Source organism: Acanthaster planci, linkage group LG05, assembly GCF_054643075.1.
Source record: "Acanthaster planci isolate LZ-2023a linkage group LG05, COTS_SCS, whole genome shotgun sequence".
In the NCBI taxonomy this organism is placed as follows: Eukaryota; Metazoa; Echinodermata; class Asteroidea; order Valvatida; family Acanthasteridae; genus Acanthaster; species Acanthaster planci.
The window spans coordinates 827,060-853,869 of record NC_141781.1 but is presented as its reverse complement, the minus strand read 5'-3'; the positions used below and the strand labels follow the sequence as shown (position 1 = coordinate 853,869).

Below are 26,810 nucleotides of genomic sequence, written 5' to 3'. Positions count from 1 at the left end.
AATAATGAATTTCTTGTAACTGGAGTCTGGGAACTGGGCGTCTAAACATGCTAGCGCATTGGCCGAGTAAAAGTAGCGGCCGGCCGCGCCGGCCGGCCCTCGAGTACATTATATATTCTGTACGTGTACGTGTGCATTACATGGGGCTGCATGCACAAGTATGTGATCTTACTTTGCAGACGGCTCCTTTTTCAACACTCCCTTTTTTATTTTGGTAAGTCTTTCTCGAAAACTGACTTCCGTTTGTTCATTTTAAAGTCGAATAATTTTGTTGACCTACCATTGGTTTGATGTTTGGAGATTGTAAACTAGCGCGGGTAATGAACCCCACTGCACAGTTCTGGGGGTAGCGTAATTTTAAACTAGTCAGAGACTCTTTTGCATTTGGACATGGTCGGGCGATTCGTAGGATCCTTCCCTGGGACTAAGATATTACTAAGCTTGAACAAGCTTGGCAAGATTTACTCCATCCCTAGTGCTCATGAAATCGGGATGGACTTACCCTTGCTAGGGGGCAACTAACCTTGTACTAGTACTAGACCTAAATGGTGTTTACATTTAGTTTATATAATCACTTCTTTGCTGATCCTTTCTTGAAAGGGTGTGATGCCAAGTATGCTAACAGTTTGGATTAAACTTTTCTAATTTCAGGAAGATCGTCACCAGCCCTAATTACAAACATGGTTCTGAGGATTCCTAGGATACCATTTCCTCACATTGCCATAGCAACCATTGTTGGCAGTGTCGCAGGACTGTACATCTACAAACCGATGTTGCAGAAATACTTGAAGCAGGAAAAAGAACAAAGCAACGAGGAAAACAACACCAACGAATTGGGAGCTGCCGAGGGGAAGACAGTGCTTACAAGTGTCTCTAACACAGAGCAGGAGCACACATGATACCCCAGCCAGGCCAGGAAAAATAGATTGTGAATCTATGTACTGCAATTTAGAGCTTTCTGAACTCAAAGTCTCCACTCCAGCTTGTGAAACTGTTCTCAACAGGATTGCGTCTGTTGCCAAACTGTTACATATTACCAGTAAGCTGGCTTTTGGAAGTGCAATTCCCATTTCACCAGACTTTGTTTGTCTACCAAGCCTTGAGGGACAGTTGTTGGTCAGGATGATGTTGCATATGAATCTTTGAAGTTAGCTCAAGACCATTTCTAGGGAAATACTAGGCATTTTGTACAAATATAATCAGAGACATACAAATATCAGGGATCTGCAGACATCTTATTAATAATGGTGCAGTCTTTTAGTGCATGTACACAACTTATTTTAAATGTGGATTCAACTGGACTGTCGAGGGAAGAATCTTTATCCTTGGTATATTTATAATCCCAGGTAGATGGGGGTATATATCCCCTACTTATTGGGATGGGCTATTGAATCATCCCCACACACACACACACACTTTTTTTAAATGAGCAAAAAAATTAAAGCGGATTGTGAAGAAATTTCAGGGTTTCCTGACTAAAATATTTGCAATATCACTGAAAAGGGAAAGCAATTTTAAAAAGCCATGAATGTGACATTCTGATGTAAGACTCTGCATAAATTGGGTGTATATGGTGCCCCCCCCTTTAAATTTCCATGGCTGGGCAAGTCATCCCCCACCTTTCCCCATCCCTCAGTTTCCAACACGGACTTTAATACACCTCCAGTCTCGATCAAATCCAACTATTCCAAGTTTTTAAAAAGCATCTCGGTTCAAATTTTGAAAGTATCTTGTATTGTGAACTTTTTTAAGGAACGGGAAGGGTCTAGGTTGCCTGCTGTCACTTTGTAGTTTCAGGAGTACGTTGTGGTTATCGCAGGGTATAAATATGGCAGATATGATGCCGTGGTCATGTTTAGCACTGCAAGCTTTCAGTTTGATAGGGCAAATTCTGACCAAGTTTATTTCACACTGTAAGAAAGAGGACGACCATAAAGCAATGATAGTCCCAAGCCTGTTCATAATTTTACAATCACCACTTCAACAAGCAATAGAGCGAATTTCCACGCTCTGTGGCTAAACATTCTGAACCTATGCATGTTTGCAGCTGTGCTACATTTTCCTGGCACTTTCTTCCGTTCAGTTTACAAATTACTAAACTAAAAAGTTCTGTGAAGATATTCATGGTGCTTGTATGTATCCCATCAGAATTACTTTTTGTTGTTAAATAAAAAAAAACAGACTGCTGTCTACTGATTCAATTCAAAAGTTTTAATCTCATATCAACTCAACATTAACACACAGCAGTGTAAAACTTGCAGTTGGAGAACATTTATACATGCCATGAAATATAAATATGTTCAAAAAATCAGTTCTGATTAAGTAAAACAAGAACCATGTGGTTTTTATCTGAAATTTTCTTCAAAGAAAAGATGTCATGTTTTGGAAGAAATAAACAAACCCCAAATGAAGCTGAGAATTTTCATCAGAGACCCCTCTAAAAGTACATCTACTGAAAACATCCTTCTCAAACACTGCAAGAAGCATTCGATGGTGTCATGCAATTCCTTGGTAACCTCTGAACTCCGACCTATGTTAGCACTACAAAACGAATCTGCAAAGATGATGTGATACATGGTGTATCTGTTAAGTTTTTTGCCAAGTGTCCAGTTACTATATGAAGTATCCTATCTTGCAGAATTTGACATGCTGTCGGCTAGCATCCATGAAAATATCTAACATCACATCCAGGCATTTGTGACAGTAAGCACAGCATCTGAAGATCCACGGTTGAGGATATGAAGGTTCAGCGGTCATGACGTGGAAGGTAAATTTCCAAACACGAGCATGTCAATCTGGTAACTTCATCCGAATATGGCAAAATCTCTGAAAAGAAACAAACAGGGAATGGAATAAATGACGTTACAAGGGTTTGGGAGAGAGAAAAGCAAACATTAACCAGAAAAACATTCAACTTTAGGACTATGGTTCTCTTGGCAATGTGCAGCATAACATTCAAGCAAAACAACAGTGCTTGATGCACAATTGCTCTCAAGCCTCTGGTCAATCCTGTGTGAAATCTCTACTTCCCTTTACTTTCTGTCTTTGAAAAAATCTTCCACGACTGCGCATTTTTGGGGAAAAAAGCAAGTGGCGAAACTCAGAAGTATAAAAAAATACTGCTATAAGATAAACTGATCGCACAAAGATCGAGCGGATGCACAGATTGACTAATTATGCTCAACAACAGCAAGGGGAAGACCTTTGTTTAAGGACCTCAGCGTTCCTGAGTATTTCATTTCTGAATGGGTATCCACCACGTTTATACGAACCTTTTTGTTTACAAGACCACAAAAGTAGCCCATTACCAAAATACAGTCAACTCTTGTTATAACAAGGTTGCTGGGACCAGACAAATGACTTTGTTATAACCAGAACTTTGTTATAAGAGGAGTGGAAAAGCAAAGAAAAGCATAAGAATTCAAGAAAGTAGGATTCTCAGAATTTGTTCTTTATAAAAGTATTTTGTTATAAAAGTGTTCTTTGTAATGAGAGTCGACTGTACTAGTCAAAGATGGACAACAGCAAGCTACTAAGAAGGAATTAAAATGTAGACCTTGAGTCCTTACCTAAAACAAATGAATTCCTAGTAAACTGTCATCACACAGTAAGTCCACATTAATCCTCTGTCTTGTATTTTCCTCGGACAAACGGTACATATCCCATGATGACTTGCCAATCCGTGGCAAAGAGGAAAGTGACACCTAGCACTCCACCCCATATACCTGCCGTTCTTTTCCTGGAAATAAACAAGAAGTATGATTAGCATACAACACTTTCAAAATATAGACAGGATGCTGAGTCTTTTTTTTTTTAAATTTTGCTTTGAACTGAGTTACAATAAGCTGTGCCCAACAGAGGCACAACGGATCAACATGACATTTCAAGAGCTAATTTTGAAGATGCCTATGTTACAGGGATATGTGAATTTTCAATGGTGCCTTTTGCCCTTTCACCAGGCCATATTTATAACACTGCATCCTTGCTCTTCCATGTTGTCCAATAGCCCAAAAAATTCACAAGCTTACTCAAATCTATGACTTGAATACTCAACTTGTGCTAGTACTCAAGTACTCATACTCAAGTGTGCTAGGTCAAATGGCTGGTCAAGTCAGATGTGCGAATAGGCACCTCAATCAAACTGTCTTCACTGATTTACTTTACAATAGGGAGATATTTTGTGATGATGGGTTTTGCACACTGGAAGCGTTTAAAATTCCCCGTTTTAGTCAAACGTGAGAAACGCAGTTGCTAGATTTGGAATTCTTTCCACATGTAGTGTTCTGTGCCATGTCTTTCATAAATCATAATTATGCCTAAACAGTGGCTTTTCATTGAAAATAGGTCCAATAAAAGGCCCCCCATACACACAATGAGCAAATTTAGTGTAGGGCCTATGTACATGTACTATGTACAGAAATTCAATTGATTAAGTAAATGTTCATAACTGCCCGGACAACATAACAAATACACTTCAGTGACGGCTGCAGACACCATCCTTTCTCCAGTAACCAAAACCATGGACTGGCTACCTCCAGAATTGCAACTGGGGTTCAACGTCCGCAACGCCTCCACATCACTTACATGTATGTGCTTAGCCTTGCCATGCTTTCTGTAACTTTTGACTGGATGTCGGACAACTTGACCGTTTGCCAACTCGACTTTGGACAACTCAACCGTTGAGACAACTCGACCGCTTGCTAAGGTTTTGGTTTAAAGGGAAATGTAAACTTCTTTTTGAACAAAAGTTGCTCTCGGATAATTCTGGCCAGAATTCTGAATTCAGAATTCTGCGTTAGGACAACTCAACTATGACAGAGAGACAACTCAACCAGTGAGATCTCTTTACATAATACAGTCGTTTTCCCAGTTCAAGATAGCAAAATTATTCGGTCAGATTGCAGACCTACAAACATCCTCAAATTCCAGTGAAATGTGGTCACCGTCCACCTTGTGTGATAGAGATACCACGGTTACCACAAAATCAGTTTCAAATTTTAAACTTTTAATTTGGACGTACAGGATCGACAAAAGTGGTGACACTTTATAATGCATGATCCAAAACTAGGAAACAATATGCATTCAGTTTTTGGCCAGTTTTTAAAAAATGCAACTTTGAAAGTCATTTTGATTAAACAGACATGAGATGCAAGAGTTTATACATGTATGACTGCTGAGTATGAAAACAGGATTTGGGATCACTCGTCACAGTGAGTGATATATATCGCCTTAGACTATGCGTCATTTTTTTCCTGCTACCGTTCCAAAAGTCAAAGTGCAAATCAGAATTCTGGCCAGAATTATCCGAGAGCAACTTGTGCCCCTGTCAACTCGTACCCCAGTCAACTCATGCCTGAGTCAATTCGTACCTTGCATACATTATTGTCATCAGTGGATAATCCTACCAATGGCTGCTTTGCTTGCAAAAACTAAACGTTTTAATTAATTTTAGTTTACGTTATATAATCCTCTCCTTCACTTTAGAAAAATCCTTGTACGTTGGGCCACTGCGCGAACCAAATTTTGTCACGCCCCCAGAGCGCTAGCGCTGCACCAGCGCGGCCCGCCTGGTTTTCAGTTTTCCTTCCAAAGTTGCTTTTGATCGAGCTCAAGTTCTACTCTGATCAGTATCCAATCCAAATTGGATGGCACCATTTATGACATCATTGGCCTAATATGGAATGTAAGGGCATGGCTGCCGGAGATTGGCAAACATAATAATAACTTTAAATATGCAAAGCACAATTGGATGTAGTGAGAATTTAAAATGGTTGTGCAGCGAAAATGCTGCATGTTGCATGTTCTTGGTTGATTATTAGCAAAATCTCACCACGTGCTTTTTACATCCGAACTGACCAAATGACGTTTGACGATTTTGGTTTGGCAGTTCGGCTGCAGTGCTATTCTAACGTGCGGAGTACGAGTTGTCCTGGGTGCGAATGGTCCAGGGTACGAGATGACCTGGGTACGATCGAGTTGACTTGGGCGGGAGTTTGGGGGGGACAAGGTGGCCTGGGTACGAGTTGTCCCGGGTACGATTTGACCTGATACCGTCGATACATGTGAGTGTCCTGGTCCGTGCACACACGGCGTATGCCACGGTAGCCCCACTAGTGTGGCACGGACTCTCACTCCTGATCCATCCTTAGCCACACATCCGTACATGCAATTTCGTGTCGGCGTATTGAACATTTCGGCGCACCCACTTATCATCATGAGCACAATTTCTTTTGCACACGAACACGATTCTTGACCTTTCCGCTTTTTAAAAACAATTTATTGAATGATTTCACTCACGTTATTCAGGTATTTTCCAGTCTTGTTGCCTTTATCCATTCACTCTAACGGGCTCGCTCTTACAGTCGCCGTCTTTAAAATAAGGTCGGTGAACATTACATCACTTGATCCCTCATCGTTTCGGCAGCTCTTCCATGTCAAGACATCTAAACTGCTGCCAAAATTTTGGAAGAGGCCGTTGGTACATGTCGTATCTTATCGCTCAGTCCGTGTATTACATACATGTATGTCTTGACATGGAACAGCCGTCGAGATGATGAAATGTTCAATACGCCGACACGAAAATGCGTATAACATACGGATGTGTGGCTAAGGATGGATCAGGAGTGAGAGTCCGTGCCACACTAGTAGTGGGACCAATGGCAATGCCACGGCAAAGCCAGCCGACATTTACACCATCGCCGAGTCTGCTTTCTTGCTTTCAACAAAATGTGAATCCTGGTAACAGAAAAACACAACTCACCAGTTCCTTGACAGCTCAATATACCTAGGGCCAATAAATTTTGAAACAGCTCCTGGAATTAAACCCATTTTGATGAAATATTTCCTCCTGCGCGGAGTGACTGAAGTCGCGATTTTGTACGATTATTAAGGTCAGTTGCCGGTGTAGCGCGGTACCCATTAGCCATACAGAAGAAGCCATATACATCACAACTATCGGTAAGTGCACCAGCCTACAGCGTCTGCAAAAGGAGGACGCCCTCTATGGTTTTGTCCAACCTTTCTCGAATTTTCTTTATAGAACGCCGTTTTATTCCGTTTTAATCCATCGCGAGAAATCTTGACTCCGTCTCCGTTCAGGCCTCGTGACTTACATCGAAACTATTTCTAGCTTATGTTCGAAATAAATGAAAACAATTCTATCCCTGGGTCAATAACAAAACATCTTGATCTCGTGTTACTGTACTGAGAAATACACCTCCAAATTACATGTACATGTATCTAAAACTCAGTGAAGCGGGCCGCGCCGGGCCGGCTGGGGAGAAAGCTGAGATGCCTGGAGCCGAAACTGAGATTTGGAACTCTTAAACACTTTTCATGTGAAATGGAACATTTGTCTGGCAAAATCAGATTTCCAGTCAAACAATCATGCGGTGTTTAGCGGTCCACGGTAAGTGTTATAGCTCTCGATCATAATACTGACAACTTGGGCCCTGTTAGCCACGCTACCAATAATGTATGTTTGTAGTATGGATTTACATATGAGATACAAGGCTTAGTCATATCGACCTACATTGTTGTGTTTTTGCCTGATATTGTGGAAACTCATTGGTAATGAGAGTCTGATTTTTTTACACCGTTGCAAACGTCCAGTTGTGCAGCCTGTTAGGGGCGTGTGGAACGCCAAGTTTATTCAGCAATCTGTAACATTAGTATAACGTCGTTTAGTAAATTTTTAAAACTGCCTCAATCGGAGGTGAATGGAAGAGAATTTCCCCTCCCATTAAGAAGATTTGAAAAACAGTCCTCTACTTGCATCACCAGTCAACCGACAAATAAACCAAAATTAATGATTGGTCTCGTTCCTATGTCCGATCATCCAACTCTCGGACATTGGCCTGAAAGGCCAGATTTCACATACTCCAACCAGGAGTTATTGCAAGTCACCAGAGACGAAGTGTCACTGATTGGGAAAGCACCATCATCTTTTCACAGCACAGAGTCCAGACTGGCTGGTCCTCAGGGATGCTGACTTTTTTACCACTCCGGCCAGCCCCCCCCCCACGCCCCGAAGGGATCAAAGCCTATGCCCACATTATATGTAAATACTCGTTGCAGCCATTTCGCCAAGTTTTATACAGTATGGCGCCTGGGGCACTCAACTTAAGATGAAATTGAAATACCGTAACGATTGTCATTTAATGATAGAAAAGAACCATTCAATTTCAATCTCTGCGCATTTCATGGTCTTTAAGGTCCCTTACTTCATCTTTAAAAAAATACGCTTTCATAGCAACTGTATAATTGTATTAGTCATTCATTGTCGCAGGGACAAGCATTGGTTGCTTGTGCTTGAACAGACTTTCATAATTTTTGTCTCGTGTGTCACTATTCCTGTGAAACCCTGTTCAATCACAAGAAAAAGTTATCTAGAGAGGTGTTCCCGGCTGAAAGGAATTCAGATTATTAAAAACAGTGATCCAAATTATGACAAGCATAGCACCGTATTTTTTCCTGTTATCCGTCCATCTCATCTAAAACAAGTTACTTAATTTAATCTAACAGTGACATCCCTGTCTAAAAACTGGTGGAAGGGATAATCCCCATCCTTACGGGGGATTTTTGCCCACAACCCTAATTTTGTTTCCAATACCCCTCTTGTGCCAATATTTCCGCAATCGGAAAATGTATGTGAGTTTGCCGGAATGACTAACTTCTATCAAAGAAAATTGTAGTTTTTATTTCAAAACGTCTGACCCTTTAACAGTGCACTTTTCAGAGGTATGATGTTTTTCATCTCTTATCCGCCAACACCGCTACCCTCCACGTGCCAATGGTGCTTGACTTTACTGTGTGGTTCTTAGGTGTAGAGTGTTACCCATTCTATGCGATTTACTGAATAACGGAGAATTATCAGAGTCAATGTTACAGTTCATGTATCAAAAGAGACATCAACAGAAATGGTTGCCGTTCAACAACAAAATCCATCTTTATTAAAAAATAACCTTTTCTGATCAACTGCTGCTGTAAATTCTGCAAATCAAAAGACTACACGTAAACACCTTTTTTGAATTCACAAAACAGTTTGAGGTTTGCAAGCATTAACAACAAAACACATAAAATAAATAGTTCTGAACAATACATACAAATTAAAACTTTTAAACAGTTTTACCGTCACGGTAAATATTGTTGTTTCTTTTCAATTGTTTCTGCTAAGTTTTTAAAAAATTACATCTGATTAATTTTTTTTCACTTGCTTAAACGAATTCTAACTCTGTATTTTTGGCATCATTATAAACCTTAACTTTGATTGTCTTTCAACAAGTGCATATTACATGAAATACAGTATCACATGAAATTCTAAAATCAAAGTGTATCACTTTTGAAAGTGTATTATAAAGATATTATTAAATGAAATGAATGTTGATGAAAATGACATTCCACACATTCTAATCTTACACTCTTGCTTCAAAGCAAACTTGATGAAGTTAGTGCATCTTTTATTTTTTTTGTACGTCCGATAATCTACATGTACACAAAAGTGCAAAATACAGTCTCCGATATTAATTTATGATTAATTAGTATGCAGTTCGGTATTAACGGCTGGAGCTTTCAACAGAACATGCGTGCACTTAAAGTTGTTGTTTCTACTAACCTTTTAAAGAATATTTAATCAGCCACAAATCCTTTTAACTTCTAACAAAGCGCAGATTTTGGTCTTCTCTATTTGTTTTATTTTACACTTGCATTCAAGCTCCACGTAATGCTGTGACTATTGTTAGTGTGTGTACAATTAAATTATCTTTGTGGTCATTCGCAATCACTTTCATAAGTTAGGTAAGTGTTTACAATAATGTCACCTTCTAAGTATAACTGCGATTCCTGCTTTGACTCTTGTATCAAACTGCTTGCATTCATTTACATCTAATTAATCAGCAATTAAAAGTTCCTATTTAGTCGACCTCCTCAACTGTAGGTCCTTGGCTTGCTCCTGAAGGCCCGCCTTGGAACTGGCTACCTGCCTGTCTACCTCCTCCATGAATCTTAGTCATGATGGGAGAGCATTTCCTAGAAAGTTCTTCCTGTTGATGAGTGATCTCATCCTTCTCAGCAAGAGTGTTTCTCTCCATCCAGTCCAGGGTCTCTTTGACGGCATCCCGTACCGTCTTCTTGTCGTCATCGGTCAGTTTTCCCTCTGGGACTTCATCTACGGCTTGCTTTAGGCTGTAAGCGAACGACTCCAGGCCGTTCCTTGCAGTGATGCGGTCTCTTTGTGCTTCGTCCTCTGCCTTGTACTTCTCGGCGTCTGCCAGCATACGGTCGATCTCAGCTTGGCTCAGGCGCCCTTTCTCGTTCTTGATGGTGATACTGCTGGACTTGCCTGTACTCTTGTCTTGAGCAGACACATTCAGAATGCCGTTAGCATCAATGTCGAAGGACACATCGATCTGTGGCACACCGCGTGGTGCAGGAGGAATTCCGGAAAGTTCAAAGGTACCTAGGAGGTTATTGTGCTGCGTCATGGGTCGCTCTCCTTCAAAGACCTGGATGGTGACTGCGGACTGGTTGTCAGAGTACGTGCTGAAGGTCTTGGATGCTTTGGTTGGGATGCGAGTGTTGCGTTCCACAAGCTTGGTCATGACACCACCGGCAGTCTCGATGCCAAGAGAGAGGGGTGCCACGTCTACCAGGAGAATGTCTTTGACTTCATCACTCTGATCTCCTGTCAGGATGGCAGCTTGGACGGCAGCCCCGTAGGCTACAGCCTCGTCAGGATTGATGGATTTGTTCAGTTCCTTCCCGTTCAGGAAGTCCTGCAGCATCTTCTGGATCTTGGGGATTCGAGTGGAGCCTCCTACCAGCACAACCTGATCAATCTTGTTCTTATCTAGTTTGGCATCCACCAGAGCTTGCTCAACGGGTCCAAGAGCCTTTCTGAATAGCGAAGAGCACAGTTCCTCAAACCGGGCCCTGCTGACGCTGGTATAGAAGTCAATCCCCTCAAAGAGAGAGTCCACCTCGATGTTGGCTGTCGTGCTGCTGGACAGCGTGCGCTTGGCTCGTTCAGCGGCCGTACGCAGACGGCGCAGGGCCCTGGGGTTGTTGGACATGTCTTTCTTGTTCTTCCTCTTGAATTCAGCAGCCAGATGTGCCACCAGGAGATTGTCAAAGTCTTCTCCGCCAAGATGGGTATCTCCAGCAGTAGCTTTCACCTCGAAGACACCATCGTCGATGGTGAGGATGGACACATCGAAGGTGCCGCCTCCCATGTCAAAGATGAGGATGTTCTGTTCTCCTTTGAGTTTCTTGTCCAGTCCGTAGGCCAGGGCAGCTGCAGTGGGCTCATTGATGATCCTGAGGACATTCAGGCCAGCGATGACCCCAGCATCCTTGGTAGCCTGTCTCTGGGAGTCATTGAAGTAAGCAGGCACGGTCACCACTGCATCTTTGACCTTCTGACCCAGGTAAGCTTCAGCTACCTCCTTCATCTTGGTCAGGACCATGGAGCTAACTTCCTCGGGGGCGAATTGCTTCTTCTCTCCCATGTACTCTGCTTCGACCATCGGTTTGCCGCCTTTGTTGATCACGGTGAATGGCCAAAGCTTCATGTCGGCTTGAACTGACTGATCATTAAACTTTCGTCCGATCAGACGCTTGGCGTCAAAGATTGTGTTCTTTGGGTTCCTGACGACAAAAAAAAGGAAAAGAAAAACAAAATGAAAAGTTTTACGTTACAATTTTGCCAAGTATTTTTGTTAATAAAACTAAGCCAGCCTGGCCTAGAAACATAAGATACACTATATGAAAGCTTAGTACTTGTTATACAAAATTCTATGCTGGATTATTTCTTATTTATAATGTACAATAAGAACCCAATATTTTCGTACAATTTTTCTCGCTTTTGGAAGGATTTGTACAGAAGTAAGTAACTTTTTAATACTTTTTCAAATGCTAAATTGGAATCTTGCTAAACGTAAACTTCCATGACTGAAAGAAACCTTTTTGTTTTCATCGCTAGTCAAGCAGTAAAATAATTTATGGTCAGAAATAACAATACAATCTGTTTGGGATTCTATTCAAGATTAAGTAATTTGAAAAATTCATTCAATATGATTTGCTGTCCGGTCTCCTTGATTACAAAATTAAACTTATCCGAAAAAGTCTGTTAAAAAAGAAATCGCAATGAATCATTTACAAATCTTTAGTTTCTTAACGGTGTTATTTTAGCCATTTTATATTGGCAATAGTGTGGAAGGCTCAATGCGGTCATGGTGTTAGATCTGACAATACGATCAAAAACATGTGTCTTGTCAGTCTGCCAAGGTACTGCTTCAAGAAAATGACTGAAATTAAGTCGATTATCGCCTTAAAGGGATAATGCACATAGATCGACCGTGCATACGAGCACGTAGTCTGATGACTGTCGTCCGTGACGGAGACATGGTATCGGCTCCGTCTAAATACATTAATCAAAAATGTGCAATATTTGACTCGCTCTGCATTCGGCATATTGCATATCATAAGATGAAAAATGATGAGGGATTACTCAGAAATTGAATGCAAATTTGTGGTAATTATTTCAAATACGTTTCTTTAAAAACTCAAGTGCTTAAAATAATCTATTTCGCACCCTTGCATCATCTGACTGATTTAATACACACAAAGTGGACTGTATATGCGTAAATATCTAACTTCACAAAATCCTGGTGGGCCTAGGCCTATTTTGTGACCAAAATTATTTCAGCAGCTTCAAGTTGATCGAGTTTGCACGCTATCTGCAGTAACTGCACCAGATAAAATTAGAGATCGATGTACTTACATAGCAACTTGATTCTTAGCAGCATCTCCAATCAGTCTCTCTGTGTCAGTGAAGGCGACATAACTTGGTGTGGTCCGGTTGCCTTGATCGTTGGCAATGATTTCCACTTTGCCATTCTGAAAGACTCCAACACACGAGTAAGTCGTGCCTAGGTCAATCCCGATAGCTTTGGGCTTAGCCATCTTCAGTGTGGGTTACTTTACTAAGTTGCGATGTCAAAGTTCTGATTCTGGATTGGCAATGTTGACGCTCCTTTTTCGTCTTGGAAAATCACTCTTCGTGGAGGGTGTCGTTTTTCGATGTAGGAACTGATCCTAAGTCGCTGTCTGGCTCGTTTGAAAATCTGACGATGCACTGCAGCTGTCGCGAATTTATGCTAGCAAAAATAGTTCGAGTAAATTCGATTCCAAAGATATAAACGTAATGCATTCTTTTCATTCCGTCCAGAAATTTCTGCAGTTCATTATAAAGGCTATTATGTCCCGCCCATTTTTCTCGAAAGTGCTTTGCATAGGACTTTGACTGACAACAGAAATCTAGTTTGGTACCTAAACCTTCTGTACCATATTTATAATATAATATTGGAGAAAGCACCATGTTACGAAACGTGCATATTCATGTTTTACTCCGGAGGTGATGACGTCATATAAAAAATAATTGGAACAGAAATTTCCAGAATGTCTCGAAAGAGGGCGTCCGGCAAACGTAATTATTGTCAACATGGCGAATGGTGCGGGAAGTATCTGTGTGAAATTTTCTGAGAAAAGTGGACGAACACAACTAGACGAAATAGATTTTTCTGGATTAGTAAGCTCCTTACGAGAAAAAGTGTCCGCAGCCATCGGTTTGCCGTCATCTGAACTTTGTAAGATTACTTCTTCCGAAGTTGTAACGTCTAAAAAGATCATTCATAGACCTAAGATGTAGGCCTATGCACGGACCCTCACGCCCGATCCATCCTGCCTTAGCCACACTTCCGTATGCGCAATTTCGTGTCGGCGTACTGAACATTTTCGGCGCACCCACTTATTATCGTGGGCGCAATTTCTTTTGCACACAGACATGATCCTTGACCTTTCCGCTTTCTAAAAACCATTTATCAAATGATTTCACTCACGTTATTCAGGTATTTTCCAGTCTTTTCACCTTTATCCGTTCAATCTAACGGGCTTGCTCTCACAGTCGCCATCTTTAAAATAAGGTCATTGAACATTACGTCACTTGACCCCTAATCTTCTCGGCGACTGTTCCATGTCGAAACATATATAATACAGGGATAAGCAATGAGCGATAAGATACTACATGTACTAAATGGGCTCTTCCAAAACTTTGGCAGCTGTTTAGATGTCTCGACATGGAACAGTCTTCGAGAAGATTAGGGGTCAAGTGACGTAATGTTCAACGACCTTATTTTAAAGATGGCGACTGCGAGAGTGAGCCCATTAGATTGAATGGATAAAGGCAAAAAGACTTGAAAATACCTGAATCACGTGAGTGAAATCTTTTAGCTCATTTTGTGGTAACAGGTCACATACGTAGGGACATATTGAGTTAACTGAACAAAAATGAACCAGATGGATGAAGTAACACTGTGACAGACTCTTGTCTTAATATTTCTTGATCTGATAGCGATGGTTTACTGTGGTCGACTCTTACGAGACACAGACAGCTTGAAATTCTATGGATTAGAATCAGGATGCACTGTCCATGCACTGAGGAAGAAAGAACCAGTACCAACCGCACAAGCAGGTTAGAAAATACCACCGGGAGTTTATTTTCGCAAGAAATCAATATTGTGAAAACAGATGTAGAATTGTTTTAACAACAATAGGCTGCATCTAGAGCTAGGTCCAAGGCAACACCCATTGGAAACTTGCAGGAGCACACTGATAATTAAATGCCATTCCCCTGAAATCCCATTTGAGGCCTTTGTATGAACTAAATGGATCTGACCTCAATCTGACCTGACTTCAGACTAAATCTGACCTAATGTAACCCTTTGTAATGTGTTGATTGATCCGGTAACGTGGCACTAATTTTACTCTGAGTATTATTCAACCCAATTTTGGCTCCTCGAAGAATGACGTATGATAGTTCGTGTTGATGCACTTTGAAAAAAAAACCTGGTATTTCTGCCTTGGTGTTGTAATCCAGACCTGGCTTTTGTGTTCACTTTAAATTTCAGCGTACAGTCTAATACCTAAAGGATTTCCTCTCTAATCAAACATTATTGGTGGTCATTTCATCCTCCTTTTTACTCAGTCTCTCTATTCATTTATATTCCAGAACCACTGGATGATGTCGCCATTCGTCACCTGATAACCGCCCTTCATGCTGCTCTACTAAACCCCGCCCACCGACAAGCTGTAAGCAGGACTAAAACTGAGCTCTAATTATCTATTGAACTGAAGATCATTTTATTCTTTCTAATTATTTTCCCAAAATGCATTTTGTGATACAGGTGCACAGGATCCTGACAAGCACTGAAACCATTGACAATATTATCGCAGTGACACCTGGGTTAGCATCAGACCACACGGCAGTGTGTAAGTCTGCCAGTCTGCTCCAGTTTTTGACACCATTTTTAATCCTTTTGGATTTTTTATTGACTTCAAAATCTCGATATACATGTTATTTTTTGCTCAAACCAAATCAAGAAGTAATTTAGTTATCTTTATGTCCTCAACCCAAATCTTTTGCAGCAATGCTTCGAGACCCAGAGTTATTGATACAGATTGCTGATGCTGATAATGTGCGGAGGTGAGAACAATATGAAAACTGATGGTCATTGTAAGGTTTTTGTCGCAACCACTTCCTGCCGGGGCAGTTATCAATGTTGATGATGCTGGGCCGGGATATTTATCATTTTTTTCTGTTTTCAAAATTCTAAAAAAATTCCAATCTTCATTTACTGGACACTTACAAACACGTGAAGGACTGTCTGGTGTCCCCTCTAGCCTGACAGACAAAATCTATTGATGCCTGAGTATTTCAGCCAGGCCTGCAGCCTTGTAAAAAGAGCCCAGATTGTGCGGTGTTATATAAATTTCTTTTGTTCACGAACCTGGCTCAGTATGCTGCTGACTTCTTTTCAAAATGGGCCAGATTAGCGTGCAGTGGTGCTGTGTGGCTCATCGCTGCGATGGTGGAGCACTTTTGTCCCCGGTGGTAATCCGCTTGCTCTAAATGCCCCAAACCGTGGTATACTGTTTCAAAACAAGACTGGATTATCACCACTTTTGAGAGTGAAAAAGTGTCTGTAATTCTCAGCAGCCTGGTCTTTTGTTTCGAGTACGGCCTTTTGTTTCAAGGCCTTGTTCCCTTTGACCGAGTTCGGAGACCCCGGCCACGGCAGGAAGTGGTTAAACAACATTCCTCTATCCTTCCCTCCTCTTCACATGTAATGACAGTGAGCTTTCCTCTATATGCCCTTCTTGGAGCTACTGAAACTGGTGCTTCATTGCCTTATTCAGTACTTTGAAATCTTTAGAATGGTTGGGGTTTATGAAATTATCTACTGACTGTGAAAATTTGCCCCAATGATAGTTTTATGTTGCATATTTCTTGTCAGGATTGTTGGTGCACACCCAGCTATTGGCCATGCTGTCATGCACATAGCAGCGTCAGTCAATGAAGAAGGCATACAAACTGACCGAGCAAGAACTGCGGAAGCTGAGCAAGGTTAGTGGCAAGGGAGTGATGGGAATGCTCTGGATTCATCGAGATTGGTGCCTTTGAACAAAACAAAAATGCAGTGCACACATACGGCAGATTTTCAGTTTTTTAAATTCTTCAAAAATTCATCATTTCATTTAATGGACGTTTACACCCACACGAATAACTCTTTGGTGGTTACTCTGAGCTGACAGGTAACCTTCATTGACTCCTGAATATTTCAGCCAGGCCTGCCACTCTGTAAAGAGAGCCTAGAAGTGTGAGGTGTTGCAAAATTTCTTTTGTCCCCAGGGAATGCAAGTGGCGTCTTTTCAAACATGGCTGGATTAGTGTGCAGCGGTGCTGTGTTGCTCATCAATGAGGCCCTGAAGCACTTTTGTGTGCGGTGCTAATCCGGGGGTGCACTATGCCCAAAACAGTGGTATACTGTTTAAAAACAGTGCCGGATTCCCTTTGAAAAATGCAAGCCGAAAAATGATAGCAATTCCCAGCAGCAGGTCTTTTGTTCCGAGTAGGGTCTTTTGTTACACAGACCAGCTCTTTTGTCCCATTTCGGGCACCCCCAGCTCTGCATATAAACCCATATTGCTGGAAACGGGGTTCCCCAGCAGCAAGTGGTTTAACCCTCTTATACAAGTATGGGCTCCAAGCTGGACCAAGAGAGGGTGCAATTTGCTTAGCAATGGAGGCTCCGTTGGCAGTAACTGTGCATCCCTGGTTCACGAGCAACTATGAAAGGCAAGGGTTGCAGTCACATCGCTACCAACAAAATGAATATTTCCTGTTAGCAGTCTGTGCCTTCCCAGAACTTTCTGTATTTAGGGTGCTTGGCCTAGAGCGGGACTTGGGCATAGACACTAAAGATTCAGACACAGCAACATGAAACTGGCACTAAATCCATCTTCCAAAGGAATCTTCAACTTCAAATTGTGCATTCCAGGCGCAGTGCTCCGAGGAAACGGCCTTTGGGTAAGATTATGGTCAATTAATCATATAGAAGTCATTTTTGAGAGGTTGTATATTTTTTTCGTTTGTCCTTTACAGGCCCCCTTCAACCTGATTTATCAGATGATGAAATGGACACTTCCTCCAATGTAAGTAACCATTCCATATCACCCTTTCAAGTCATTGAATGTTTCCTTTGAAATCATCCCCAAATACCTGTATTTATTACATCGCTTTATCACCCAGTTGCTTTGCCACTTTAATCATTCGTTCACGAACTGACCATTACTTCTTTATCATGTTTTATTGATGGCCTTAACTGCACTTTAAAATACAATCAAGAATCGCCTTATGTTCAGAATCAGATGTGCTTTCAGAAAAAGCTGATTGTCCAAAGAACCCTCGGACCCCATTCTGACTGAATTGTTGTTTCCCATCTCAGGCCTGCTCATCAAAGCTACTGTGTGCCATGGTTTTCTTCACAAATAAGAAGGGACAAGGTTGTCAGAAGTAATATCGTCAGGCTTTAGTAAAAGCGTGACCTAAACCTCACCTTCGTTCAAAACTTATGCAAAACTTCTAAACTCATATTTTAAATTCCGTGGCCTGACAGGATATAATTAATTGCATCTAATCATGCCAGGCAGGCATCCTGTGCTTGAAACCAAATAGAATTAGGATGAGGTCAAAGTGATTGCTCCCTTCCTGTGATTTGGACAGACAGCTGACTTTTCTGTGGGTCAGAGGTCAATGTCATGAAGCCAGTGTGAAGCACAAGTCGGGTCGGAATGAATTAGCTGCCACGAGGACTAGCTAGGACAGTGGCAAAGTGACTGCGGCTAGGACTAACATGCATCTCTATGTTTAGTGACCGTGGCTAGGACTAACATGCATCTCTATGTGAAGTGACTGTGGCTAGGACTAATACACATCTCTGTGTGAAGTGGCTGTGGCTAGGACTAACACACATCTCTATGTGAAGTGACTAAAGCTGATAGCCAATGGCTTCCATGGGAGAATGTGCAATTCTGGGGACCAAGCCATAGCCAATTCAGTCATATATGGCCTTGCTGTACTTAATACCTAATTTCCTGGAGGACATTTCTGATGATTCATAATTATGATGATTCTTGAAAATAATTCAAGTTCATTAACAACCCTGATCAATACAACGAACTTCAGACACCGTAGAAAGCTGTGTCCGATGGATTCTTTACTGCTGAATTCCTGTTGAATCAATTTTTGAAAGTTGATGTCTTCCCACATAGGGTCAATTGCCTCTACTTCACCAGGGATATCTGATTACTGCCTTGTCTGGCACCTATTATACCAGACTGGTTGTTATTTATACTTCACATTACAAGCTATGTCATAATGTTAAGTTCCTTCTCACAGAGGTTTTAGATATTCAGTGTGCATATATTTGCACTGTGAGTTAATCAACACGTGGCACTGTCTTGTATGGTATAGGGGAGAGAATCTCCTTCTCATGACCGTAGCATGCCAGTTCTTTCAGTAATTCAGTCCATGATGACTGCTTTGTTGACTACATCAGAGAATCTCCTTCTCATGACCATAGCATGCCAGTTCTTTCTGTAATTCAGTTCATGATGACTGCTTTGTTGACTACATCAGAGAATCTCCTCATTACCGAAGCATGCCAGTTCTTTCTGTAATTCAGTCCATGATGACTGCTTTGTTGACTACATCAGTTCACTAAATTCAAGAAGAGAAGCTTCGCTTGTAAATGAAAGATATTTTCCACAAAATTTGTCTTGGTTTTGCTGACATTCATTCACACCATTCCCCAGGTTTCTTTATCTTGGGGTCATAGTTCAAGTCATCAATAGCCAATCACTAAATCCCAACATTTGCTTTGTCTGATGTTCATTTTTGTTGCATCCTCTTGTCTCTATCATCCTAGGGTCATAGTTCAAGCCGTCCACAGCTCATCACTCAAACCCAGCTGAATGCTGTTCCATCATTTACCTTTGCTGATGTTCATCTTTGTTACATCCTCTTGTCTCTATCATCCTAGGGTCATAGTTCAAGCCGTCCACAGCTCATCACTCAAACCCAGCTGAATGCTGTTCCATCATTTACCTTTACTGATGTTCATCTTTGTTGCATCTTCTTGTCTCTATCATCCTAGGGTCATAGTTCAAGCCGTCCACAGCTCATCACTCAAACCCAGCTGAATGCTGTTCCATCATTTACCTTTGCTGATGTTCATCTTTGTTGCATCTTCTTGTCTCTATCATCCTAGGGTCATAGTTCAAGCCATCCACAGCTCATCACTCAAACCCAGCTGAATGCTGTTCCATTATTTACCTTTGCTGATGTTCATCTTTGTTGCATCCTCGTGTCTCTATCATCCTAGGGTCATAGTTCAAGCCGTCCACAGCTCATCACTCAAACCCAGCTGAATGCTGTTCCATCATTTACCTTTGCTGATGTTCATCTTTGTTGCATCTTCTTGTCTCTATCATCCTAGTGTCATAGTTCAAGCCATCCACAGCTCATCACTCAAACCCAGCTGAATGCTGATCCATCATTTACCTTTGCTGATGTTCATCTTTGTTGCATCCTCTTGTCTCTATCATCCTAGGGTCATAGTTCAAGCCGTCCACAGCTCATCACTCAAACCCAGCTGAATGCTGTTCCATCATTTACCTTTGCTGATGTTCATCTTTGTTGTATCTTCTTGTCTCTATCATCCTAGGGTCATAGTTCAAGCCGTCCACAGCTCATCACTCAAACCCAGCTGAATGCTGTTCCATCATTTACCTTTGCTGATGTTCATCTTTGTTGCATCCTCTTGTCTCTATCATCCTAGGGTCATAGTTCAAGCCGTCCACAGCTCATCACTCAAACCCAGCTGAATGCTGTTCCATCATTTACCTTTGCTGATGTTCATCTTTGTTGTATCTTCTTGTCTCTATCATCCTAGTGTCATAGTTCAAGCCGTCCACAGCTCATCACTCAAACCCAGCTGAATGCTGTTCCATCATTTACCTTTGCTGATGTTCGTCTTTGTTGCATCTTCTTGTCTCTATCATCCTAAGGTCATAGTTCAAGCCGTCCACAGCTCATCATTCAAACCAGCTGAATGCTGTTCCATCATTTACCTTTGCTGATGTTCATCTTTGTTGCATCTTCTTGTCTCTATCATCCTATGGTCATAGTTCAAGCCGTCCACAGCTCATCACTCAAACCCGGCTGAATGCTGTTCCATTATTTACCTTTGCTGATGTTCATCTTTGTTGCATCCTCTTGTCTCTATCATCCTAGGGTCATAGTTCAAGCCATCCACAGCTCATCACTCAAACCCAGCTGAATGCTGTTCCATCATTTACCTTTGCTGATGTTCATCTTTGTTGCATCCTCTTGTCTCTATCATCCTAGGGTCATAGTTCAAGCCATCCACAGCTCATCACTCAAACCCAGCTGAATGCTGTTCCATCATTTACCTTTGCTGATGTTCATCTTTGTTGCATCTTCTTGTCTCTATCATCCTAGGGTCATAGTTCAAGCCATCCACAGCTCATCACTCAAACCCAGCTGAATGCTGTTCCATCATTTACCTTTGCTGATGTTCATCTTTGTTGCATCCTCTTGTCTCTATCATCCTAGGGTCGTAGTTCAAGCCATCCACAGCTCATCATTCAAACCCAGCTGAATGCTGTTCCATCATTTACCTTTGCTGATGTTCATCTTTGTTGCATCCTCTTGTCTCTATCATCCTAGGGTCATAGTTCAAGCCGTCCACAGCTCATCACTCAAACCCAGCTGAATGCTGTTCCATCATTTACCTTTGTTGATGTTCATCTTTGTTGCATCTTCTTGTCTCTATCATCCTAGGGTCGTAGTTCAAGCCATCCACAGCTCATCATTCAAACCCAGCTGAATGCTGTTCCATCATTTACTTTTGCTGATGTTCATCTTTGTTGCATCCTCTTGTCTCTATCATCCTAGGGTCGTAGTTCAAGCCGTCCACAGCTCATCACTCAAGCTCAGCTGAGTGCTGCTCTAGCAGGTGCCGGTGTAGGTTCAGCAGGAAGCAGTGCAGGTGCATTTAATACTCAGGTAAGCTTCAGCATTTTCTCTTGTTTAGTTTGAAAGGAATGAATACCTCCTGTTTCCTCCTGAAAAGACTTCAGCTGTTGGTATTTAAAGAATTTTATATCTTGTTAACGTCTTGAATTCAGATTAATGTGCATTTTTGCAAAGAATAGTTTGCTTATACTTACATGTTTTACCCTTGTAGTTCTTTCAAATCAATCAGAAGGTTTTAGTCAGGCTTGAAGGAGGTACAGCCAAGCCACTGTTACCTAATTTAGAGTTTCAAGTCCCTCAGAAAGCTTTCTAACAAAGGATGTGGTTTTGTGTTTTCTGCCTGTGGAGGATTTTAAAAGCTTAAGACAGTAAGGGTGGCATACATACAGTAGGAAAAAAGATAGCAAAGGAAGTCAGATTGGACTGTTCCATTTGTAAAAATGTTGCTAAACTGAAGATTGGTGTTATGAGCAAATAAGTCATTCTCATTTTGTTCCAAATAGATCAGTATATAATTCCATCGTATTTGATACTTAATCTCAGTCTTGATCATTGCCGTCAGTGCTTCAGCTAACCTAAGAACTTGTCTAGACAATCTTTAGGGGAGGGGCAAGGACTCCAAGTAGGAAGTGGGCGTAACTCTTACAATGGTGCAAGTGTCTTGGTTTCAGACATGACGTTCGGACACTGCTCTTGGTACAAAGCATTTTTCCCTTCCTTCCTCAGTAGAGTGCACAATTACTGTGGGTTTATTTTAGGAACGGGAAGGGCCGTCTTGTAACCTGACCCCGATAAAACTTCAGCATGATGTGGCATTGACACAGCAATCGGATTTCAGCAATTTTGTTGTGGCAATTTCAAGGGGAACAGTTGGCTGAACATTTATGTGAGAACATATTTGGTCTTGAGAGCAATTGTGTTTTCAAGGTGAAATCAGTACATGTAATTTTATAAAGTATATTAGAAAGACTATCTTGACTCAGGCAGATGGGTAACAGGAACCATCAGAGTTAAACTTCTTGTGGGGATGTATAGACTTGAGTCATGTCTAGAGATGATGTTTCCTTGAATACTGAAGTTGGTTTGTGATGTACTCAACGGGGGTACAAGGAATAGAACATTTACGGAAAAAAAGGTGTCTCTTCAGACTGGTTTAGCTATTAAGTTAATTATCATAAAACTGATGCAAGCATTTTACATGACCATACTCTGACTCAGATGCACTGAGCAAGTTCAAGCTGGTTTGACGTTAGGTGTGTCTTGTTGTTACATAACCTGGCCTATCCGAAATACTAAACTGGCTGATTATAATAGCAGTGCATTTGAACTGGTGACCCTTTTCGAGACCCTTTTCTCTACCACCAGACTAAGAGCAAGTTTCCTTCAAGATAATAGAAATGTACATCTCTCTTTTGCAGAGTTGTTCAAGTGTAAGCAATTTTGAGTCAAATTTTGCTCAAACAACTTAAATAAGAAAAAAAGCGGAGAAAACTCCGCAAGAAAGGAAACTGAAATCCTAAACCTCTAGAAATGTTGATTCAGCACAACTCTCATAAGAGAAATTTCATTCCATTGTCAGATTGGGCAATTTTTTATAATTCCTTTTTTTTGCAATACAGTTGGTTTAAAATATTGCCAGTGCAACATTTTAGCCTATTCAAAATTTAAAATTCAGACTTTTTTGAAATTCATGACACTTAATTGTAAGCTGGGCACACAGGAGTTTTGTTCCTTTAACCAGTGTAGTGACCATCATTAGTAGGCCATTCTGGAAAAGTTGACTAAGCTAAACTAACCATCACTGCTTAGGATGAATTCAGTGTGAGTTGTTGAACTTTGCGGCTGCTTAGGTTACAGTCTAAGGTAAAAATCCCATCTGTATCCTTCCAGGGCACATTTCAGCCCTATAGTGCAACACCCCGACCCCAAAACCAAGCAGTCACAACCTCTCAGCCATCAACTTCTACATCCAGTCAAGGTCAGGGATCATCCTCGGGGTCAAGGGTCAGAGGTCAGTCATCAAGCAGCCTCATAACGGCTGACCTTTTAGCCCGTGCTCTACAGCAGCACCAGCAGGTAGCAACAGCGAGAACAACCACCTCCAGACAGGCACCTGACCATTCTGATGGAAGCACGCTGTCTGCTCAGCAGCTGCAGGTAAAGAAGTACAACAGATATGCCAGCGACACATTGACTAAATGTGCTGCCGCTTCAATTGTGTGTAAGTTTGTTAAGCAGGGGTAATAATGCCACCTCTTTAGCAACATTGTGTGAGTAGTAATGTGCTATGTAGCCCAAAATGAATGATTAGTCTTTTAGTAAGCCCCGAGCTGGACCAAGAGACGATGCAATTTTCCTAGTAATGAAGGCTACTTTGGTACAACGTAGGAACTGCACCTCGCATATTCACAAATGATTATGAAATGCATGCATTTAGTCAGGTGGACAAAATGAACTCTTCTGACCACACACCAACAAATGAACGCTCCTGACCAATATGGCTCTTTTCAACCAATGAGGCGGTGTTTGTGCTTAAGACGGATAAGACAAACATTACATTTTTTTAAATGATTCATTTAATTTTGGATCCCTGCCTCTATTTGCCTCCTTTCCTTTCTCCGCCCACAGGTCCAGTTACAGCAGCTTCGTAGCATGGGCATCACTGACGATACCGTCTCTCTGCAGGCTCTCCAGGTGACCGGTGGAAATGTACAAGCTGCCTTAGAGCTTATCTTTGAAGGAAGGCTGTAAATCATCAAGGGACTTCTTTTATTAGTCGTAAATGTCTTGTATTGGAAACACTAAATTGCGTTTTATCACACAAGCTCAACAGCGCTGTGCAGTGTTATCTTTTATATCATGGAACAGGTTCAGGGAACAAGTAGCCAGGAATTTTGTTCGCAAATTACACCTACTGAATGTTCTATTAATTTTTTTTAGGAATTGTCATTAATTTTATAAGGAGATTGTGAACAATAAGCAAAACTGTCATAGTATAACAAAGATTAAAAAGTGGGAGAGAGATTGCCATTTCGATGTCAAGTACTGACAATTCTAAGCAGTGAATGATCGAATGAGTAAGCTGTGTTTACATTGTGTTGTGTGATGAGAAGGTAATATCGGCAAGTTTCAGTTGGGAAGCTGTTTACCGTTGCATGAGCTAAGATGATGTCAAATTCACTTGGCTAGTTTTTATGTTATTTATGCTTTAATGTTTTTTAATATGTGCAAGACTTATGTTCACTGCATTTAGGTGAAGTAAAGTTCATCGTACTTGAACTTTGTTGCTGGTTGCCATCATTGTTTAAATAAGTATTGATAGACTTGCCTCAAGTCCTCAAATTTGCTCTTGATTTCAGTGGTCCGGTCTTCTCATGCACCTGCTTACTGATCTTAAGAAAGGCCTGCCACAGTTTGATTGGCAGAATAACTTGTCTTTCATGCAGTGAAAGGATGTCGGTGTCTGGACGATCCCATAATCTCCTTCTATTTTCCCAGCTTTAACAATCCGGATATTACCCTTTGAGTACTGGATTGCTCACAACACCAAGCCAGCGGGGTCCACAGCGTGTATTGTACCAGAGCTCTGACGCATTACTTTGTACAAATCTCAAACATTAACTGCTTCAGCTCAGTTTAGTTAAAGTGTCCAGCAGCTCTTTTTTCATTCGTTATGGGATGCGTGCTTTTTTCAAGGGAAATACCAAGCTTTTTGACCCTCTAGTGCAGTGGATGGGTCTTCATAATCCAAAATGTATTTTGTTTTGCGCTTGGCTTTTCAGGAATTCACAACATAAGTTTTGGGATTAAAACTGCAACACAGGCAAAAATTGAACTCCTACTGATGCAAATTTAAGGATAGGTTGCTTTACAGCCCCCTCATTGGATTCAGGCCTGTAGTTTTCCCCTACGATCATGGCTAGATTCGCTTTTCAACAGGTGATCTGAAGTTTTCATTATTGACTTGAAATCTCTGAGCTAATACATAACGCGTGTGCCTTGCTGTGGATAAGCATTTTTTTCTTCAGGTGCTAACTGGTTAGTCCTACCCAAGCTTGCGGTTTTTGTTCAGGAATGTACAGTATTTGTTATATTTTTTATTTGTTCTTTACGATTTTGCATGTGTATTCGTGGTCATGGATCTCCCTGCTCTGCTAGTGTGGCGTCTTAAGGCTAAATTTCGGATGTGCTTGCGAATGTTTCTCCAATCGCGGTCAAGGTTGCCTGCTGTCGTCTAGCGTTAGTCATCCCACAGCAAATTCATGATAACTCTGTTGCAAACCTCGATAATCGCTCAGTCATTGACCATTGAAAGATTTTGTGATTGACTCTTTGTAGAGAAATCTCTGAGACTTTCTTATGTTTTGTCCAGCATTGTCTTGTATTATGCTTCGCGTATGCATCGCCTGACTTCAAACGTCTCATAAACAAGTGCCCAAAACGAAGAAGCTTAAAACCAGAATAGAAAACAAGTTCCTGTCGGTTTCCATGAAAATGGAATGTCGATTTGGATCTTAACGCCATCCAAAAAATTGGGAGACTTATTGACAAAATTATCTAATAGCAATTTTTGCAAAAAAAGTTGGCAGATTTAGACTTGGAATGTATACAGGCGGCATAAGAATATTGTAGATTTGGAGAAACCGAAAAAAAACTGCTTCGTTTGAAATATGGAATGGGCTTGAACACTGTAGATTAGATTTATATTGGGAGTTAGTGTTCCCGATCTGGATACAACTGACCCACGATTCCGCTGCTTATAGATAAACCATCGCAACTTTCGCATTGTGAATGACTGATGACGCCACGAGCGATCCTAGTTACACGTCGTTCCCTGGAGGACCCTCAAGATCTACGGTCCCAACCCCTGACCCCCCCGCTTCAAAATGAGCTTCTTCCGGTACGGATGGTGAATCAACGGGTCTTATCTTCGTTCTGTCAGATCTGCGTGAGGTCGAGGAGTTCCGCTGGCACGAGGGTGTGGAACGACAGGCGGACTGGGTTGTCTGTTGATGATCTCGTTACCATGGAGATTCCCCACTACGTTGTGACGTGTTGCAGTGCAACTTGCACTGTTTACACGCAATACGAGTTTGTATGAAGGAGAAAGTCGAAAGAAAAAAAATTCTCCGAAGGAAAAAAAAACACAACTCATTGATGTGGCTGAAAATATGTGGACAAGCCTGCTGAAGCCGTTTCCTCGGACATGACCTTCATGAGGAGTTGGTCGTTGGTGGAATTCTCTGAAAAACGTGCAGAAACCAATGTGTATACTTATGCACCTCTTCTCTTGTCATCGCAGTAGCGATATCCATCAGAAGAACATTTGTAATTGCTTGGTCTATCTGTTATCTTG

General features: G+C 41.4%; 2 protein-coding genes and 2 long non-coding RNA genes across 6 annotated transcripts; 2 read left to right on the top strand and 2 right to left on the bottom strand.

Moving 5' to 3' along the window:
- The first annotated feature begins 24 nt into the window (after positions 1 to 24).
- LOC147798970 (uncharacterized) lies at positions 25 to 2,826 on the top strand. Its single transcript, XR_015425192.1, has 2 exons — positions 25 to 214; positions 652 to 2,826. It is a non-coding gene; the product is annotated as an uncharacterized LOC147798970 (long non-coding RNA).
- LOC147798969 (uncharacterized) lies at positions 2,191 to 6,920 on the bottom strand. The gene is made up of 3 exons (XR_015425188.1): positions 6,761 to 6,920; positions 3,570 to 3,739; positions 2,191 to 2,826 (listed from the first exon to the last, which is right to left on the bottom strand). It is a non-coding gene; the product is annotated as an uncharacterized LOC147798969 (long non-coding RNA).
- Positions 6,921 to 7,069: 149 nt separating this feature from the next.
- ubl7 (ubiquitin like 7) lies at positions 7,070 to 24,733 on the top strand. Of its 3 annotated transcripts, none has more exons than XM_087136606.1 (10): positions 7,070 to 7,408; positions 14,408 to 14,527; positions 15,065 to 15,144; positions 15,240 to 15,324; positions 15,481 to 15,538; positions 16,350 to 16,459; positions 17,498 to 17,547; positions 21,374 to 21,484; positions 23,345 to 23,611; positions 24,083 to 24,733. In XM_087136606.1, the coding sequence occupies exons 1-10, from the start codon at positions 7,387 to 7,389 to the stop codon at positions 24,203 to 24,205; spliced, it is 1,026 nt and encodes a 341-aa protein (XP_086992732.1). In that variant the 5' UTR covers positions 7,070 to 7,386; the 3' UTR covers positions 24,206 to 24,733. The 3 variants fall into 3 exon arrangements, with proteins under 3 accessions (XP_086992732.1, XP_086992731.1, XP_086992730.1); XM_087136605.1 differs by lacking the exon at positions 7,070 to 7,408 and adding an exon at positions 13,475 to 13,643 and having other exon boundaries at positions 23,345 to 23,675; XM_087136604.1 differs by lacking the exon at positions 7,070 to 7,408 and adding an exon at positions 13,476 to 13,643.
- LOC147798968 (heat shock 70 kDa protein IV-like) lies at positions 8,923 to 13,140 on the bottom strand. The gene is made up of 2 exons (XM_087136588.1): positions 12,779 to 13,140; positions 8,923 to 11,643 (listed from the first exon to the last, which is right to left on the bottom strand). The coding sequence occupies exons 1-2, from the start codon at positions 12,958 to 12,960 to the stop codon at positions 9,912 to 9,914; spliced, it is 1,914 nt and encodes a 637-aa protein (XP_086992714.1). The 5' UTR covers positions 12,961 to 13,140; the 3' UTR covers positions 8,923 to 9,911.
- Positions 24,734 to 26,810: the final 2,077 nt, after the last annotated feature.